The 20,650-nt window shown below is 35.9% G+C and overlaps 1 protein-coding gene across 4 annotated transcripts in view; it reads left to right on the forward strand.

The window, feature by feature from the left end:
* Nucleotides 1–20,650, forward strand: part of DNAI7 (dynein axonemal intermediate chain 7) — a 116,671-nt gene that overhangs the window by 46,515 nt on the left and 49,506 nt on the right. For all 4 annotated transcript variants that reach the window (XM_074194229.1, XM_074194231.1, XM_074194232.1 and 1 more), the window contains 2 exons: nt 12,529–12,666; nt 16,271–16,417. In XM_074194229.1, the coding sequence (XP_074050330.1) occupies nt 12,529–12,666; nt 16,271–16,417 (285 nt within the window). The remainder of the gene's footprint in view (nt 1–12,528; nt 12,667–16,270; nt 16,418–20,650) is intronic.

A 20,650-nucleotide genomic window follows, 5' to 3' on the forward strand; every position in this document is an offset into this window, starting at 1 on the left:
CCTGAGTTCAAATGCAGCCTCAGACACTTACTAATTAGCTGTGTGACTTTGGGCAAGTCACTTAAACCCATTGCCTTGCAAAAAACAAAAACAAACAAAAAAAGGAGAGAAATAAGAAAAGTGGAAAAAAGAAATGAGAGTCATTCAGGAAAATTATGAAAAATTGACCAAAGAAATCAACTCCTTTAAGTAAAAAAAAAAAAAACCAACTGGAAAAGGAAACACAAAAGTTAATTGAAGAAAATAAAACCCTAAAAATTAAAATTGAAGAAACCAATTAATCTACAAGACTACAAAATTCCTTTAAATGAAAAAAAAAAGACTGAAAAAATTGAAGAAAATATACAGTACCTTTTAGGAAAAACAATTGACCTGGAAAATAGATCTAAGAGAGATAAGTTACAAATCATCAGACTGCTAGAAAACCTAGCTCAAAAAAAAAAAATAAAAGAACCTGAAAACCATCATGCAGGAAATTATCTCAGGGAAAACTGTCCAAATCTTCTAGAACAAGAAGACAAAATAGTCACTGAAAGAATACACAGGACTCCTCCAGAAAGAGGTCCCAGGATAAAAACTCCAAGGGCTATTATAGCCAAATTCCAGAACTCTCAAATAAAGGAGAGAATACCACAAGCAACAAAAAGAAAACAATTCAATTATAAAGGAAACACAATCAGGCTGAAACAGAACCTATCAACCTCAACACTGAAGGATTGGAAGACCTGGAATAGCATAAATTCGAGGGCAAAGAATCTGGGATTACATCCCAGAATGTACTACCCTGCAAAATTCAGCCTATACTGTCAGAGGAAAAAGATTGTTATTCAACAAAATAGAGGACTTTCAGAATCTCCTGACAAAAAGACCAGAACTGAACAAAGAGTTCAATCACCAAATACATGACTCAAGAGATGCATAAAATGGTAAATAAAAAGGGGAAAGAAAAAACAAAACAAAACAATTTTAGACAATACAATTCTAAAAGGGAAAATATAACATTTATAACTCTTGAGAATTGTTCTTCTCTCAGGATAATTAAAGGGTTGAATATAATTGAAGATTGTTTGAGGATAATAGAAGATATGGATATGACTGGGTCTTGCTCCTCCTTTGAAGGGGACGAAGATGATATCACTATGTTCGAGACAAAAAGCCCTGATGAAAATCCAGGGGTATTAACTCTAAACTTAAGTGTCCCAGTTTCCTGTGACTGACCTCTGATTCTGGTTTAGGACTTTCTCTGATGAGGGCATCCTAAGCTGGGTGGTCCTGATTCAGTGTCTCCCATAACTCACAATCAATTGTAAAGTTCTTAAATGAGACATTGAGAGTATCCGGTACTTAGAACCTTTTGAGATTCTATAGTTAATTAAATCAGGATTGGACCTAATCCATACTTTACTTAACTAAGGGTTAAGTACCCTTGGTGGGGTGGGGGAAGAAGGATACAAATTGTTCATGAAATGCTTGGCTTTGGATGAAACTTTGACTCTTGAGGATTGTACTTCCTTGGAGGGTTCTTGAAAAACGGGGTAAAAGGTACTTGAAAAGGTAAGGTAAAATGATTATAATTTAATGTAATTCAAGTCTGTTGAAAAGCATACTTCTAAAGAGACAGAAGAAGGGAGGGTACTTAGTGACTTTGAGGCAATGCTACCTATCAAACAAGTAATCAATCTGTGATAGTACTTTGAGCTTATCAAGCAATCAATTAATCAAGCTGTGATTGATGATGCCTGCTTAATAGTACTTGAGTGATAAATAATACCAGATGAAGAGGCATAAAGATTTATGATTTTAGAGAGAAAGAAGGGAGGGTGTGAACATTGAGTAAATTCTATTCAGTAGTTTTGGTCCAGAGAAATAAGATAAATTCCCACTTGGGTTTAAAAATTTATTTTACTCTACAGGGAAGGGGGAGACTGGGAAAGGGAAAGATAAGGGAAGAAGGGACTGATAAAAGGGAAGGCAAAAGTATAAGTGAAAAATAAACTGAAAGTTAAATTTTAAAAGAAAAATTAAAGGGAAAAGGGAGTAAAACTTTGGTGAGGAGGAATAAGGAAAGGAAAGAGAAAAATATAAATGTGGAAAGATAGCATGGAGGAAATACAGAATTAGTAATCTTAACTGTAAATGTGAATGGGATGAATTGACACATAAAATGGAAGAAGATAGCAGAATAGATTAAAAACCAGAATCCTTCAATATGTTGTTTACAGGAAACACATTTGAAGCAGAGTGATACACATAGGGTAATGGTAAAAGGATGGAGCAAAATATATTATGTTTCAACTGAAGTAAAAAAAAAATCAGGGGTAGTGATCCTGATCTCAGATAAAGCAAAAGCAAATATAGATTTCATTAAAAGGGATAAGGAAGTTAACTACATCTTTTCAAAAGTTACCTAAATAGGTAATGAAGCTATATCATTACTAAATATGTATGCACCTAGTGATATAGCATCCAAATTCCTATAGGAAAAGCTGAATGGATAATATGGAGACACAGACAGCAAAACTTCAATTATGGGAAAACTCAACCTCTCTCTCTCTCAGAACTAGATAAATCTAACCACAAAGTAAACAACAAGGAAGTTAAGAAGGTGAATGAAATTTTAGAAAACTTAGATATAATAGACCTCTGAAGAAAACTTAATGGGAAAAGGCAAGAATATAACTTTTTCTCAGCAGTACATGGCACCTATACCAAAAATGACCATGTACTAAGGCAAAAATATAATCAAAGGCAGAAATAATAAAAGCATATTTCTTAGACTATGATGCAATAAAAATTACATATAATAAAGGGTTATGGAAAGTTAAACCAAAAACTAATTGGAAACTAAATAACTTAATTTTAAATAACAAGTAGATCAAACAGCAAATCATAGAAATAATCAATAATTATATCCAAGAAAATGATGACAATGAGACATGATACCAAAATTTATAGGATGCAGCCAAGGCAGTTTTGAGGGGAAACTTTTTATCTCTTAATGCTTATATGAATAAAATAGAGAAAGAGGAGATGAATGAATTAGTTATGCAACTAAAAAAAGCTAGAAAAAGAACAAATTAAAGATCCCCAATTAGATACCAAATTAGAAATTCTGCAAATCAATGGAGAGATTAATAAAATTGAAAGCAAGAAAACTATTGATCTAATAAAACTAAGAATTGGTTTTATGAAAAAGTCAATAAAATAGACAAACCTTTGGTTAACCTGATTTAAAAAAAGAAAGAAGATAACCAAGCTATCAGTATCAGAAATGAAAAGGGTAACCTGACCTCCAATTTTAAGGAGGAAATTAAAGAGATAATTTGAAGGTACTTTGCCAAACTGTATGCCAATAAATTTGATAACCTGAATGAAATGAATATTTTCAAAAATTCAAACTGCCTAGATTAACAGAAGAGGAAATAACATACTTAAATAACCCCATTTCAGAAAAAGAAATTGAAAAAAAAAAGAAAAAGAAATTGAAGAAACCATCAATAAACTCTTTAGGAAAGTTTCTAGATCTAGATGAATTTACAAGTGAATTCTACCAAACATTTAAGGAACAATTAATTCCTATTCTACATAAACTATTTTTAAAAATAGAAGAAAAAAAGCAATTCTGCCAAATTCCTTTTATGATACCAATATAGTGCTGATACCTAAACCAATAAGAACCAAAACATAGAAAATTATAGACAACCTCCCTAATGAACATTGATGCAAAAATCTTACATGAAATTTTGACAATGATATTACAGCAAGTTATTACTAGGTTAATATTCCATGATCAGGTTGGATTTGTATCAGGTAGGTGGGCATGGTTCAATATTGGGAAAACACTCAACATAATTGAACATATCAATAGCAAAACCAACAGAAATCATATGATTATCTCAACAGATTCTTGAAAATGCCTTTATAAAATACAACATTCATCTTATTAAAAACACTAAAAAGTTTAGGAATAAATGGAATTTTCTTTAAAATAATAAGTAGTATCTATCCAAAACCATAAACAAATATTATATGTAATGGGGATAAATTCAGAGTATTTCCAGTAAGATCAGGGGTAAAAAAAGGATGCCCATTATCACCATTATTATTCAATATAATATTAGAAATGCTAGCAATAGCAATAAGAGAAGAAAAAGAAAATCAGAATGGGCAATGAGGAGACAAAGCTTTCACTTTTTGCAGATGATAAGATACTTAGAGAACCAGAGAAAAATCATCAAAAAAACTCCTTGAAACAATTAACAAATTCAGCAAAGTAGCAGGATATAAAATAAACCCACATAAATCATCAGCATTTATATATATGAACACTAAAGCCCAAGAGCAAGAGATAGAAGGAGAAATTCCATTTAAAGTAACTGTAGACAACATTAAGTTCTTGGGAATTTACCTCCCAAGACAAACCCAGAAACTATATGAATATAATTATAAAGCACTTCTTTTGTTTTTTAGGGTTTTTTTTGCAAGGCAAATGGGGTTAAGTGGCTTGCCCAAGGCCACACAGCTAGGTAATTATTAAGTGTCTGAGGCCGGATTTGAACCCAGGTACTCCTGACTCCAGGGCCGGTGCTTTATCCACTGCGCCACCTAGCTGCCCCTATAAAGCACTTCTCACTCAAAGTCAGATTTAAATAATTAGAAAAATGTTCTTTGCTCATGGTTAGGTCGAACTAATATATAATAAAACTGACAGTTCTACCCAAATTAAATTACTTATTTAGTGCCATACCAAATCAAACTACCAAATAATTATTTTACCGAGCTAGAAAAAATAGTAACAAAATTCATCTGGGGCAACAAAAGGTCAAGAATAGCAAGGGAACCCAACACTGAAGTAGACTATTCTATCCTTTGGATTAGCTATTGGAAAACTTGAAATTCTTCTGATATACTGATAATTCAGATTTATTGCACATTGCTCTCTTCTGAAATTGACATAGTAATTTAATACTGGATTTTCTTCTGGTTTCCTTTTCTTGCAGTTCATGGGTGAATTATTGTCCAAAATAATTCTACACTTCCTTTAAGATCCTAGCTGAAAAAGTTGAATCTATAAAGCATTAGAGGGAAATAGTTGATGTCTATTACTTATATCAACTTCAGGTCTGCAACCAAAGGCAGTTCCCTCATCCTCTAAATTTTGGAACCTAGTAGAGTGATTTAAGAATGCAAAGTTAGTCTTTATCCTAGTTACAGAAGTACATTTCCTTTCCTGTAGCGAATATGTTTCCACTTTTACCTAACTGTGGCCTTACTAGGACCTTGATTAATTTTTATGCACATAAAGTGCTGTTTGTCTATAGATGAAGGGTGTTCAGTTATTAAGAGAACATCAGCAAAAGAACATATCTCTTAGGCTATGGCTGGTGCATCTTGGGGGGCCATAGCTGATCCAAATTAACCATTGTTAAATGAAAACTATGACTGTAATAAATTTGGTTTGGATTTTATCTAGTAGCTTGTCTTTAGGCTTATTGTAAAAGAAATTGTATAGTATGAAAAGCTCTTGTATAATAGTCAATGCTGTACTCTTCTGAGGAGTAATTTATTTTTAACAGTGTAATATGGTTAAGTTGCTTTTTTTTCCCTCTCATACTATTGGCACAGTTTAATTATGATGATTACATCTCAAAAATGGTTAAACACAACAGAATCCTGTCTGAAATCCTGGAATCTGTTATTTCTGTCCCCCACCCCCAATACCCAGTTTTCATATCAAGGTCTTAAGTAGCTTCTATGTTAAATATTAGTCATGCTCTAAATTGCAAATGTAGACCTCTATCTAATGAACTTGAAAATCTTTTAGGTTTAATTTAGAATATTTTCAATACTACTCATAAAGAGACCCAATGAGAGAGAAGATTAAATATTTATAAAATCAATAGGTCATACTTTCTTTAGCTTTTTCTGGGGGAAGATGAATAATTTGTTGCTTTGATATTTGACTTCTAAGAGTAGAAATGATGTAAATGTGGAATTAGCACTGGTCCTTCCTTTTTTATCTAGCTAACATTTGGATTAAATAGGGGAGAGAAATTTAAATTCCAAAATGTTTTGCAGGGTTGTACAATTAAATTTAGAATTCATTCATTTCAACTTATAAAAAGTCAAAGTCCTGGTGGAAATACAGTCTTTTGTTTAATGGTTCATAATCTTAATTCTTAGACTCTCTCATCAGCAGTCAGTTTTGGCCCTCAAAACTTTGTTTGTATCCTTGGCTTCCTGCAGTTCAGCCCTGCTGCTGATTGTTCTTCCCGCATAGACTGCCAAACACCTATTAATTCAAGAAGGCTTCCTCTGATCTGGGAGCTGCTATTTTTTCCTAGAAGTGTTAGATTTGACACTGTAAATTCTTATTTATTTATTTATTTTTAGGTTTTTGCAAGGCAAATGGGGTTAAGTGACTTGCCCAAGGCCACACAGCTAGGTAATTATTAAGTGTCTGAGACCGGATTTGAACCCAGGTACTCCTGACTCCAGGGTCGGTGCTTTATCCACTGCACCACCTAGCCGCCCCTACACTGTAAATTCTTAAATAAAATATTTTGTGCTCTGGAGCACTTTAAAAAAAAAAGAATAGCAAGGGAACTGATGAAAAAAATGTAAAGGAAGGTGGCCTAGCTCTACCAGATCTAAGACAATATTAAAAAAGCAACAGTCATCAAAACTGCCTGGGACTGGTAAAGAAAAAGAGTAATGGATCAGTGGATTAGAATAGGTTCAAAAGAAACAGTATTAAATGACTACAATAATCTACTGTTTGGCAGACCCAAAGACATTAGCTTCTGGGATAAGAACTCATTATTTGACAAAAATTGTAGGAAAAATTGGGAAATAGTGTGGCAAAAACAACCACATCTCACACCTTCTACCAAAATAAAGTCAATATGAGTTCAAAATTTAAACATAAAGGATGACACTGTAGATAAATTAATAGACCAAGACATATTCTATCAGATCTATGGAAAGGGAACAAATTTATGACCAAACAAGAAACAGAGAACATTATAAACTGCCAAATGAATGATTTTGGCTATATAAAATTGAAAACTACTAAAATCATTGCTGCCAAAATTAGAAGGAAAGCAGAAAGGTGCAAAACAATCTTCACAACTAGGAGTTCTGATAAAGGTCTCATTTCTAAAATATATAGAGAACTGCATCAAATTCATAAGGTTACAAGTTAATTCCCCAATTGATAAATGGTCAAAGGATATGAATAGATCATTTTCAAATGAAGAACTTAAAGCTATATATATACATATATACATTTATATATATATATAAATAATCATGAGAAAAAATGTTCCAAAACATTATTGATTAGAGAAATGCAAATTAAAACAACAGTGAGATATCATCTCACACTTAACAGATTGGCCAAGATGAGAAAAAAGGAAAATTATCAATGTTGGAGAGGTTGTGGGAGGATTGAGACATTATTTCATTGTTGGTGAATTGATCCAACCATTCTAGAGAGTAATATGGAACTAAACCCAAAGAGTAATAAAACTGTTCATACCCTTTGACCCAGTAATTCCAATTCTGGGCTTATATCTAGAAGAAATCATTAAAAAAATGGGAAAAGTCCTTCATGTTCCAAAATATTTTTTTTCTTACTTGCAAATAGTTCATTTATTTTTTTAATTTATTTTTTATTCTCATTTTGTACAAATGTTTTTCTTTACATTAACAAAATATACTTGTTTACAAGTAAACAAAATACCCCTCCCCCCATGAATATAGATAGACTTGCTTGGGCAAAAAAGTAAAGGGGGGAGAAAAAAAATTAAAATTAAAAGAAATAATAGTAATAATTGTAGGTATGGCCAGGTGGTGCAATGGACGAAGCACCAGCCCTGGAGCCATGAGCACCCGAGTCCATATCCAGCCTCATAAACCCAATAATCACCCAGCCATGTGACATGCAAGCCACCCGATCCCCACTGCCCTGCGAAAACCAAAAAGAAGAAAAAAAAAGACCCAAAATAAAATAAAATAGTAATAATAGTAGGGGTGGCTGGGTGGCAGACAGAGCATTGGCCCTTGAGCCAGGAGCACCTGGGTCCGAATCCGGCCCCAGACACCCAATGATCACCCTGCTATGTGGCCCCAGGCTGGCCACCCAGCCCCACTTGCCCTGCACCTCCCCCAAATAATAATAACAACAAATGTGCTTGAGTCTTTGTTCCAACACCATCAACTCTGTCGTGAGTGGATCACATTCCTTATGATAAGTCCATCACAAAAGTCACTTCCATATTTCTCCAACGTTGCCATTGCTGATCGCAACTCCCTCCTTTCTTATTTCTCCACTACCATGTACTATATTTTCTCTCTCCTTTCACTCTGACTCTGCTGTAGGGTAGCTGAGTGGTGCAGCAGACAGATCCCTGGTCCTGGGGCCAAGAAGCCCTGAGCCCCCATACCACCCCTTAGGCCCAGAATCCACCTGGCCCTATGGTCCTGGGTAGGCCATCCAATCCCAGCCCCTTGCAAGAAGTAAAAAAAGAAAATGTGTTATATCTGACCCCTGTGCCCCCATGGTCCATCCTCTCCTCCTTTATTCACATCCCCACCCCTTCCCCCTGCTCCCCCCTCCTTCTTACTCCAGATGCCTATACCCCATTGAGTATAGTTGCTGTTTCCTCTCCTAGCCATCTCTGATGAGAGCAAAGGTTCCCTCATTCCTCCTTGCCTCCCCCCTTCCATATCATTGCAATAGCTCATTGTAACAAAAAAAATCTTATTATGTGAAATAGCTTGGACTATTCCCCCTCTCCTTTTTCTTTCTCCTATTCCATTTCCCCTTTTTTTTCTATTGACTCCATTTTTACACCATATTTTATCTTCGAATTCAGCTTTCTCCTGTGCTTCAACTATAAAAGCTCCCTCTACCTGCTCTATTAACTGAGATGGTTCATATGAATATTATCAGTATCATTTTTCTATACATGCAGTTCATCCTCATTTAAGTCCCTCATATTTCCCCCCTCTCCTCCAATCTCCATGCTTCACCTGAGTCCTGTAGAAGATCTAACCGTCTATTCAGCTCTGGCCATTCCAAAAGGAACATTTGAAATTCCCCTGGTTCATTGAAAGTCCATCTTTTTCCCTGGAAGAGGACATTCAGCCTTGCTGGGTAGTTCATTCTTGGCTGCATTCTAAGCTCTTTTGCCTTCCAGTATATTGTATTCCAAGCCCTACGAGCTTCCAATGTAGCTGCTGCTAAGTCCTGTGTGATCCTGACTGCAGCTCCATGATATTTGAACTGTGTCCTTCTGGCTGCATGTAATATTTTCTCTTTGACTTGGGAGTTCTGGAACTTGGCTATAATATTCCTGGGGGTTGGTTTTTTGGGATCTCTTTCTCGGGGGGATTGGTGGATTCTCTCCATTTCTATTTTGCCCTCTGCTTCTAGAATATCAGGGCAAATTTCCTGTAGTAATTCTTTGAAAATGATGTCAAGGCTCTTTTCCTGATCATGACTTTCAGGTATTCCAATAATTTTCAAATTATCTTTCCTAAGTCTGTTTTCCATATCAGTTGTTTTTTCAATGAGATATTTCACATTTTCTTCTAATTTTTCATTTTTTTGGTTTTGAAGTATTGATTCCTGATTTCTGGTAAATTCATCAATCTCCCTGAATTCTATTCTTTGTCTGAAGAATTTGTTCTCCTCAGAGAGTTTTCTTATCTCTTTTTCCATCTGGCCAATTTTGCTTTTTAAAAGCATTCTTCTCCTCAATAACTTTTTGAACTGTTCTATCCATTTGACCTAAGCTGGTTTTTAGCATGCTATTTTTTTCAGCATTTTTTTTTGGATTTCCTTGACTAAGCTGCTGACTTCATTTTCATGTTTTTCCTGCATCTCTCTCCTTTCTTTTCCCAGTTTTTCTTCTAACTCCCTCATTTGATTTTCAGAGTCTTTTTTGAGCTCTATCATAGCCTGAGCCCAATTTCTGTTTTTCTTGGAGTCTTTAGATGCAGGAGCTTGTGATTCCTCATTTTCAGACTGAGTATTTTGATCCTTCTTGGGCTCATTTGCAAAATATTTCTCAATGGTCTTCCTCTTGTTTCTTTGTTCATTTTCCCAGCCTAAGCCTGTTTTTGGGGGGTGCTTCCTGAGCTTTTGGGACACTCCCACAAGGGTCTCAGTGTGTGAGGCTCTGTCCTCCCTCCTGGTCTGTGAATGAACATAAGCGCCCCCCCTCTGCCACAGGGCTGAGGTGGGGGGGTCCTGTTGTTCTATGGGGGGGCCTAGACTGGGATCAGGATCTGAATGTGGTCAGAGCCCCAGAGTCCTGTTCCAGGAGCAGAGGAATAGAGCTCTGCAGTCTCTCTTCACTCCCCTCCCTCAGCTCAATGGGCTCATGCCTTGGAAGCTCCTGCTCTGCCTGCTTCTGTTTCCGGGTCTAGGCTGCTGGCTGTGTGCCCTGAGGGCTGGCCTCCACGTGCTTGCTCTGGCAGAGGTCCCCCCCGCTGTTCCCCCACTTTGTGCCGGTGCTCCCCAGGGTGCAGCTCAGGAGACTCCCCCGCTGCTGTGAGCTGAGGCTCCCAGTGCCCTGGGGCTGCCTCCAGGAGGCTGAAGTTCTTTCGCTCTGGTGGGCCACCCCTCTGGCAGCCGGGGAGCAGAGCCTTTCTGCTCTTTTCCAGGTTACCTTGAGTAGGAGACCTGCCTCACTGGGTCCCTTTGTGGGTTCTGTCTCTTGAACGTTTAGTTAGAGTCCTTAGTTTATGAGTTTTTAATCAGAGAGCTCCTAAGACTGGATCCCTTCATGTTGCCATCTTGGCTCCGCCCTGTTCCAAAATATTCATGACAGGTCTTTGTGTAGTGACAAAGATTTAGAAATTGAGGGGATGCCTATTAATTGGGGAATGGTTAAACAAGTTATAGTACATGAAATACTATGGAATATTATTTTTATAACAATCCATAAATAGGGCAGCTAGGTGGCACAGTGGATAAAGCACCAGCTCTGGAGTCAGGAGTACCTGGGTTCAAATACTGTCTCAGACACTTAATAATTACCTAGCTGTGTGGACTTGGGCAAGCCACTTAACCCCATTTGCCTTGCAAAAACCTAAAAAAAATAAAAAATAAAAAAGAATCCATAAATAATTGAACTCTAGAGAAGCAAGGAATGACTCACAGGATCTGTTGCTAAACGAAGGGAGCAGAACCAAGAGAACAATGTACACATTAACAACAACATTGTGAGATGATCAACCCTGATGGAAGTAGCGCTCCTCAGCAGTTCAGAGAGCTAAGACAACTATATTAGACTGGCTATGGACTATATTATCCCCATCCAGAGGAAGAAAAACAAAACAAAGCATCTAAAAAAAATCCTTCAGAATCTGATGAACACTACATTCACTTTTTAAAAATTATCTCTTATGTATCTCTTTCCCTTAATTCTAATTCCTCATACAAAAAATGACTAATCTATAATCATGTTTATCAAAAATATGTATGTACAGTGTTAACCTGACTGTTTGCTGCTGAGGGAAAGAGAATGGCAAGGGAGGGTGGAAGGAAATTTTGGAACTTAAAAATATACATGTACATATGGATGAATGTTGAAAAACTTTCAAAAAAATAATAAAAATGTCAGATCAAATATGATAAAAAAAAAAAAGACCAAACTACATCTCACTTCTGTATAAAGGCTTTCTTGGTCCTATTTAATCTCAACATCTTGCCTCTGAAATGATCTCCAGTTTATCCAGAATATATTGTTTCTTGTTTGAACATGGTTGCCTTTCCCTTAGACTGTAAGCTCCCTTGAAATCAGGCAGTGGGTCCCCCCCCCCCCCGTATCTTCAATGCTTAACACTGAGTCTGGCAATAGCAGATATTTATTAAACACTTACTGACTTATTGATTTGAACTTTGGTTTACTCATTTGTAAAATGGGATAATATCTCTAGTAACTTTCGGAGGGTTATTGTGAGGCTCAAAAGAAACATTTTATAAAAAAAAGTACTATGTATCAGTTATAAATTTAAATTCATTGGCCCAGGAAGACTCTTGAAAAACATTCATACAATTAGAAATGATCTTGTAGAGAGGAGCTGGAGAGGTCAGATATCGTGGGGAATTGACCCATTTTGTAAACCAATAAATATGGAATCTCTCTTGCTTATATAGGATTCCATCATGCATAGTACATGATGGAGAGTTTTCCTGGTGCTAACTGATTTAGTCCAAATATCTATATAGTTAGAGCTGGATTGCTCTGGGTTGCTCTTCTTTAATAATATTTAATAATTAAAAATTTAATAATATTTCTCATATTTTAAGGTTTATAAGTGCTTTTCATCTTTGATTTCAACTGATCCTTGTAATAGTCTTGCATTGTAAAAGCTTTGGTAGGTGCAGATTAAATGTGCATATTTTTATATTGGTAAAAAACAGAATTTTATGGAACTCATCTTTGATTTTTTATTTTATACTTTTGTTGAGGTTTTAATCCCTGAAATGTGTGACTAGTTTTTCTTTTATAGTGGAAACATTACATTGAGTGTGATGGAACTCCTGATCCTTGTATAGCTCAAGAGATAAACACTTTTATTAGTTTATTGAAAGAAAAGAGAAATGAAGATATGAATGCCGTGATGAAAGCGAGCAAACTAATACTAAGTGTAAGTATTGACATAATTCTCTAACTTTTAAATATTCCATCCAGAAATGGAAATATAAAACTGAATGTGTACAATTATAGTTCTTTGAGAATAATTAACTTATAATGTAAGGTTAGTTAAATAGGGATGGACATATTCTATAATCTCCTTGTGGATTTTTTTTTAACAATTTACGCAATCTTGCCAATGCAGATCAGTTCAACTATACTTAAATTATGGGTAAGGGATAAAATAGATTATACAGACAAGCACACAAAGTTTACAGCATTGCTTCCATATTGCTGAGTTATTTATTTTAAAAATCAAATTGACTTTGAACTATCTAGATAATAGGAAACCAGTGTTTTTTTTCCTTCCTAAACAAAATTATAATGGGAAATTGATGTTGTTTTAAGATTGGACCATAGTTTCACCATAGTTCCTAGCAGGTGACAGAGATGCTCCCTTTTCTGATTCCAACATTGATCTCATCGAAGGCTTTCTGACTGTCCGGGACAAAACTGAGTATGGAGTAGAGAAAAACACTTTCTTTACCTGAAGGGGAATAACCTAAAAGCTTCCTGTCCAGAAAGGTGCTACTGTTGTATTTGTGTAACTATTCTAATGCCAAAGAAGGAAGGCAGGGGTGGGCAGGAGTTCTACTTTGTATTCTCTCTCTTAGGCTAGGTTTACCATTGACCTGTGCTCTCACAGAAATTCACCTGCTGATCAGGAACATATCCCCCCTGCCAAGTCCAAGCAGATCATTATCACCAACACTAGGTAGTGACAATGGTAACTCATAGTCTTTTTTTTTTTTTTTTTAGGTTTTTGCAAGGCAATGGGGTTAAGTGGCTTGCCCAAGGCCACACAGCTAGGTAATTATTAAGTGTTTGAGATCGGATTTGAACTCAGGAACTGCTGACTCCAGGGCCGGTGCTCTATCCACACCACCTAGCTGCCCCCAACTCATAGTCTTTTAAAAATAAATTAGTGACCATATATTAGACTTCTACAGTATTTCAGGCATTATTCTAGACACTGGGAGAAGAAATACGAAAACTAAAACAATCCCTACTCTCAGAACTTTATATTCTAATAGGGGAGGCAGTAAATTCATATAAAAGTAGAGAAAGAGTGCAAATATTAGGAATTTAGCTAGCCACTAACCTAGTTCTATTCAGTGAGTGAAAAGGTAGGAAAAACCACACTCATCCTGATGATTATCCTTAGATTCTGATTAGTGAGAATAATGAATCCTATAAAGTAGACACAGGCATTTGAATTCAAAATATTCAAATTATAATTAAAATATTATAAAATATGGCATATATAAAATAATGGTAATAGGTTTCAGTCCAATGAAAGTATACACCATGAATTCAAATAATGAGACCACTTTACTATTATTCTCATTATGATTAACTATTATGCTTCACAGACACTTAATTACCTAGCTGTGTGACCTTTGACAAGTCACTTAACTTGAAAAAACTAAAAAACAAAACAAAACAACAAAAAAAACCCTATTATGCTTCATTCTTCTGGGAGAAGTACCAACTCTAATTCTTAGAGAGGGGTATGCCTTGGGTCCCTCAGCTTCTTTTTCCTAAAAGACCAAATTCACTCAATATTAATGTGAATTTATTTAATCAGAAAGAGCTCTTAAACCCCCACCGTAATGACAAAATGCCACCTCTTTTCTGAATTTGTTATGATATAGGCCTAATGAAATTACTCCAAACAAGAATAGACAGAACATCAAGAGAATCAATATAAGACATAATTGGGTCCAATTGGGTCCAATGCCCAAAAAGGGTGGAAATGAATAAACCATTTAATTTTAATTTTAATGATCATTTGTTGTTTGTCTCTCATTTTAAAAACTCTTTTGGTATCAAAGATTTGTATAAATTGGCTAATGACATCCAAATAGCCTCCAAATGAGATTTGATTCCTGAAAAGACAGCTGATAAGATAATTAAATGGTTTCATCATTCCCACCCGTTTTGGGCATTGGACCCAATTGGACCCAATTATGTCTTATATTGATTCTCTTGATGTTTCTACTTTGCTGTTTACCAAGTTTTTTCAAAATATTTTTTTTCTGTAACCAAAGCCACTATATATGCTATCAATAGAGTTCCAGATTGTGCCACCCAGGTTGATTTATATGCTATATTATTGGTATTAAGAGAATGGATCCCCTGCTGGTCAGGGGATCAAAATACAGCTGGGAAGGATTATTCAAATTACCTGGAGCTCATTCCTGCCACATTTAGGGTAGAGAATGCCAATTGCTAAATACCTTTTTTTTTAGCAAAGTGGAATGGAGGGAGAAATATCTAAAACTGTTTCCCTTACATATTAAAATGTTTGCATTCTGCCAAGTTGAAAGTAAGGTGAAATTCTATATATTTTCCATATATTTTCTCTTGAAAACACTATCTCATTGACAACCCACTTCAGTATTGGATGGTGCTTTTACTCCTTCCAAAGTACATTTACCCTACCCTACCATACAAAAATTGGATCGAAACAAGTAGGCATTGCTTTTTTTATTATAACTATCACCTCCAGAACTCTTTCGGTTGCCATCATTAACACTTTCTCTTGATGTTTCTTGAAGAATCTTATATCCTTTGGATAATTATCTACTGACCTCAAGGTCACTTTTCCTCTTTTCTCAAGGAGTTGAGAACTGGCTCACATGCAATCTTCCTTTTCTGCCTTAGTGTCTGCCCCCATAATGAGGGAATTTGATGTCTCCTCAAACACTGTTCTCATTAATCTCCTAAAACTTTAAGATGAATTTTAATTCATCAATCTCCTAAACTTTCATGACCTCTATCTTTACTCTATCTTAACGGTGCATAGTAATATTCATCACTGAGATCCCACTAAATGTGTCCATGATTCTGAATTCTGAAATTCCCCTTTTCTGATCATCACCTCTCTGACTCATTCCTTATAACCCTCTCTGTAATTTACCTAGTAATCTTGTCAGCACCAACGTAAAATTTCTGACCTTCCATGTAGTCTTTGTTTTTTGTGAAAGTATGGGGAGCAAAAGCAGCAGGAACAAATAGTTGTATTGATCCCTAAGGAAACTAGGATAGAAAGATGGGGCAGCAACAGGAGAAAGAACAAGGAAGAAACTAGAGGAGGAGGAACAAGGATAGTATGGTAGTACCTAAGGAAGATGAATGGCAAGTAGATAAGGGATACCTAATTTTTGTAATGAATTTGTTTATTTAAACCTAGTTGAGGAATTTAACAAGATGGGAAATTGTTGGGGTTTGGAGCTGTTGGAATATCTGCACTCCTTAATTTCAAGGAAATTATTTTACTTTTCCTCCACTCAGAATTATGAAGACAGAGAGAGAGAGAGAGAGAGAGAGAGAGAGACAGAGAGACAGACAGAGAGAGAGAGAGAGAGACAGAGAGAGAGAGGGAGAGACAGAGACAGAGAGAGAGAGGGAGAGACAGAGACAGACAGAGAGAGTCTTATGAATATGGAAGGATATATTATTTTTCAGTCTAAAGTGTGGAATATTTATTCCCTTTCACTTCCCCTTTTCCTCCTTTGTCAGGAGATTAATGGAGATATTCTTCTGCATTCTAGTTAATTGAGAAACTGGAATTAACATTATTGGATACTCCAATGCATGAGTTGACAGATGAACAAGTAGCACAATACCAAGGATCAATCCTTGAACTACAAGAACTTCTTCAATTTAAATTTGATGAAGCCACAGAAGCTCTCCTTAAAGTAAGTATGATACATTGTTAGTTGTGCTTGAAAGAATTGAAATTAAAATATTACAGGAAATTTATGCTGTGCAATAAAGAAATTCTATTTTTGATACATAGTCTAAGACTCACTATATATATATATATATATATATATATATATATTATATACAGTATGGGTCAGAATAGACACAATTATGTTAAATAATATGTGAAATAAACTTGATTAAAAAACAACAGTTGTTATGGAATACATTTATTTTCCCATATTATAATTCAAAAATATCAATATAATCATCTAAGATACCTCTCTCTCTTTCACTTGGGGGTCCCCAGAATAGCTACTCTAGGTTTAAAATCTTTTGTGAAGAAACAACCTCTCAAAATTCCCTTATGAACCCCCTGTTGGTACATTGGCTTTTTAAAAAATCAGCCAGAGAATTCAGTTACTTAATAACAAAGGTTTTCAAGGAAATAGTGCAGACATTCCCCATATTAACCTAGGGAATGCTTTCCTACAAATTACTCACCAGCAATGGGAACAGTGAGCTTGGAGAGGAATCAAGAACCAGGGGTTCATACAAAGGGACTCTGTGTAAAGGTGTAATACACCCCAGATGTCTGCAGGCCCCCTAAAGTGTTATGGTAATATCATTAGGCCACTCTTCTTTTTGATTACATCATGTCTGTGGGTACTAACTGAATTTCTCCACTAGTCTCTGCTAGTTTTGGACACCTCCTCTGGAGGGTTTCTCTACTGTTTTCAGCATCTCCTTTAGGCACTTACTCCTCCCCAGTCCTACATCTTCTGGACTCATCTCTTTAGGGCCAACCAAATCATAGTGGCTTCTTGTAGTATGCTGCAGGAAAGTGGCTAGAACCCCTTCTGAGAAGCAAAGCATGAAAACTCTTTATCCACCATACTTGTGGAAACCATATCAGGAAGTTCTTTGAAACATTTGGATCCTTGATTTCAAACCTAAAACCTCCTCAACTTTTGTAAAATGTGTGGAAAGTTCAAGGGGAGGATCAAAGAAAAGATACTTTACTGAATGATGAGTATGGGCTCAAAATAGCTGTTGATAAAGAGAAGTTAGAAATATTCAGATCACCTCTCTTTTCTCTACCATGGAAAATAAAAGAATGAAAACAATGGCCTTCCAAGTTGATAAAGAATAATCAATAAATTCTTTTTGAGTCCACCTATTTAACTGATTCTGAATGTCTAGTTATATTATCATTTAGCCTTCAACTCTCCATCTATTCCCCCCCCAAAAGTACACTATGACATAGTCTAGATAAACTATATCTACAGCATTAGAGGTGTTAGGGATTGTTGAGTGTAGGAGCACTGTAAATTATCTTCACCTGGTGTCCTTGAGCACAAGAGCCTTATTTTACTAAGTGCTACTGGAGTGGGAGTGGATTAAGGGACTGGGAAGGATATTTAAGCACTGGTATTTAGTTTAACAAATGCAGACCTTTGTCTTCCTTGTTTCCTCCTTCAGTGCTTGCCTGGGAAAGATATAGGAGTCCAGAAAAGAGACTCAGTATATTGGCATCTGAACAGGGACTCTACATAGAGGGAATGTTAAAAAAAAGGAATGAGGTTAACTTAGAATAATTTGTTCTGCTAAAGCCATTATAACTATTTATGACCTCTTTCTTTTCAAGATACTCAATGACCAATTTTTAAAATTATGGTCTCTAATTTTCTAGGCATTAATACCCAGTTTATTGAATTACTGTTTGAAGATTCTATTCTCTTCTCTTAAAACAAAAATTCAAATGAAATTTGCCTTCTCTATTCTTGAGATTCCTCTCCTGTTCTCCATGATCTTCATGAAATCTCTATGGATCACCATTCACCTCTGTCACTTGTTTTAGCAATTGAAGAAATAGTTCATCTGGACCAAGTGACTTGAATTCCTCAAGGGAACTAGGTGCTCTCTTCCTCCTCTCTTATGAGAATCAGCTCAATATTAGCTATGTCTGGTCTATTTTTCCAGTCCAATCAATTCTTCTTGACAGATTAAATATAAAGTAACAATGGAATAGCTCTACCTTCTTTCTTTTGACAGTAGCCCTGACCCTTCTTTTCTCAAAAATAACTTTAAGGGGTGGCTAGTTGGCACAGTGGATAGAGCACCGGCCCTGGAGTCAGGAGGATCTGAATTCAGACCCAGCCTCAGACACTTAGTAATTACCTAGCTGGGTGGTCTTGGGCAAGCCACTTAACCCCATTGCCTTGCAAAACCTAAAAAACAATAATAACTTTAAAAAGACCACACTCTATTTTGTTGTCCTTACCTTTTTTTCTCTGGCATCACTTCATTCTGAGCTTTACTATTCTTAACCGTACTCTTAGATAATCATGTCACACTTTTGTAATCATCCTTTAGTGCCTACCTTTTCTTCTGTTGTAATAAATAGACAAATGAAGATATGAATACATAGATACACACATATATTTGTATATGAATATCTATGTATATGTATATATTTAAATTTAAGTTTACTACTATTTACCTTCCATATTAGAATTATTTATTATGAGCATTTTGTCAGAAAAAGATCTGAGGGCTTTAGTGCTCTGTTTTTTCCGTGGAAGCTAGCAATGTGATGTAACGATCAACCAAATTTTTAAGTTGCATTAAAGGAGGCATAATGCCCAAGTTGGCACAGTGGATGAAGTGCTGGGAACTCTTTCTGAGTTCTAATCTGTCCTGAGACACTTTTAGCTATGCAACCCTGGCAAGTCACTTAATTTCAAATTCCTCATCTTAATATGAGCCAGAGAAGGAAATGACAAACCACTTGAAATCTTGCCAAGAAGACTCCAAATGGGGTTACACAGTTAAAAAAGACTAAGCAACAATAACAAAGTATCTAAATTGAGGAAAATGGTACTAATGAACTTAGGCACAATCAGAACACATTTGGAGTTGTGTTTTTTTAGTTTTTTTTTTGCAAGGTCACACAGCTAGGTAATTATTAAGTGTCTGAGTTTGGATTTGAACTCAGGTTCTCCTGACTCCAGTACTGATGTGTGATATCCTGTGCCCCCAGCTGCCCCTCTAAATTCTAGCTTAACTGAATTTTTGATGTCTTCAAGAATAGTCAAGCATAGAATTAATACAATCCACAAGTTACCAGGTCATGGTCTTTATTTAAGAAAGCACAGTCCCTTGTGAATAGTAGTAAGTTCTTAATAAATGCTTGCTGATGATTTGAAAAGAGGTTATAGGCAGATAAATGGAATAGAGAATAGAGCACTGCTTCTAGAATCAGGAGGACCTGAGTTCTAGTCCATCCCCAGACACTTGAGACTTACTAGCTGTGTGACCCAGGGCAAGTCACTTAACCCTGATTGCCTTGCATCCAGGCTATCTCTGGTTCCTGATACATATCTAGCCATTGGACTCAGATGGCTTTGGAGGAGAAAGTAAGGCCTATGACTTAGCCTTCACTCAAATCCAGTTTTCTTCCTTGTGATGGCATCACCTTCGCGATGTACTGATCTTCTTGAAGAATGAAGGACAAACATCCTCCTCCTCCTCCTCCTCCTAGTTTCAATGTAAAAGAATGAAAATGGGTTCTATAATTAATAGTTGACATTTGGGAATTGAAGAAGCAATGTCATTTTCATATGACTCAGGAAATTTAATTAATAAAGTAAAAATGTTCTTTTAAATAAAGAAGCTGAGTCAACCTATATTCATTATTTGTTTATTCATCAAACATTTATTTTTTCATCTATGTCATACAGGAAATTACTAGACATCTGAAGTGAAAAAAATTTTTTTTGCAGCTCACACTCTTGTAAAATATCCCAGGTTTAAAGTTCATTTAGGGTCAGATTCTACTGAAAGACTCATAAGCCCCTACTAATGCTCCTTTACTATATCAATCAGAAGAGATATTAATTTAAAACAAATGAATTTTAATTAAATAGAATAGCAAAATAAGTGAAATAAAATTCTTATCATACTAATACTCCTCTTGCCAATTACCATGCCATCAATGGGAGAAGGAATGCATGTAGGAGACTTGCATCTCGAGGGCTCATGTGCTAGAAACACTCATAGCCTGAGAACTTGCATGGCCAAGGGTAGTATTGCTGCTGTTCTCTGTACCACTGTTTGCCTCTTCTTCCTGGCCTTCTATCTGGAGCTGACATCTGCTGCTGTGGTAGCATCCTTAAATTAGTGATTATTGTACTTCAAGTCTTTATTGTGTCCACTTTAGTGGA

This window comes from Macrotis lagotis, chromosome 7 (assembly GCF_037893015.1).
Source record: "Macrotis lagotis isolate mMagLag1 chromosome 7, bilby.v1.9.chrom.fasta, whole genome shotgun sequence".
NCBI lineage: Eukaryota > Metazoa > Chordata > Mammalia > Peramelemorphia > Peramelidae > Macrotis > Macrotis lagotis.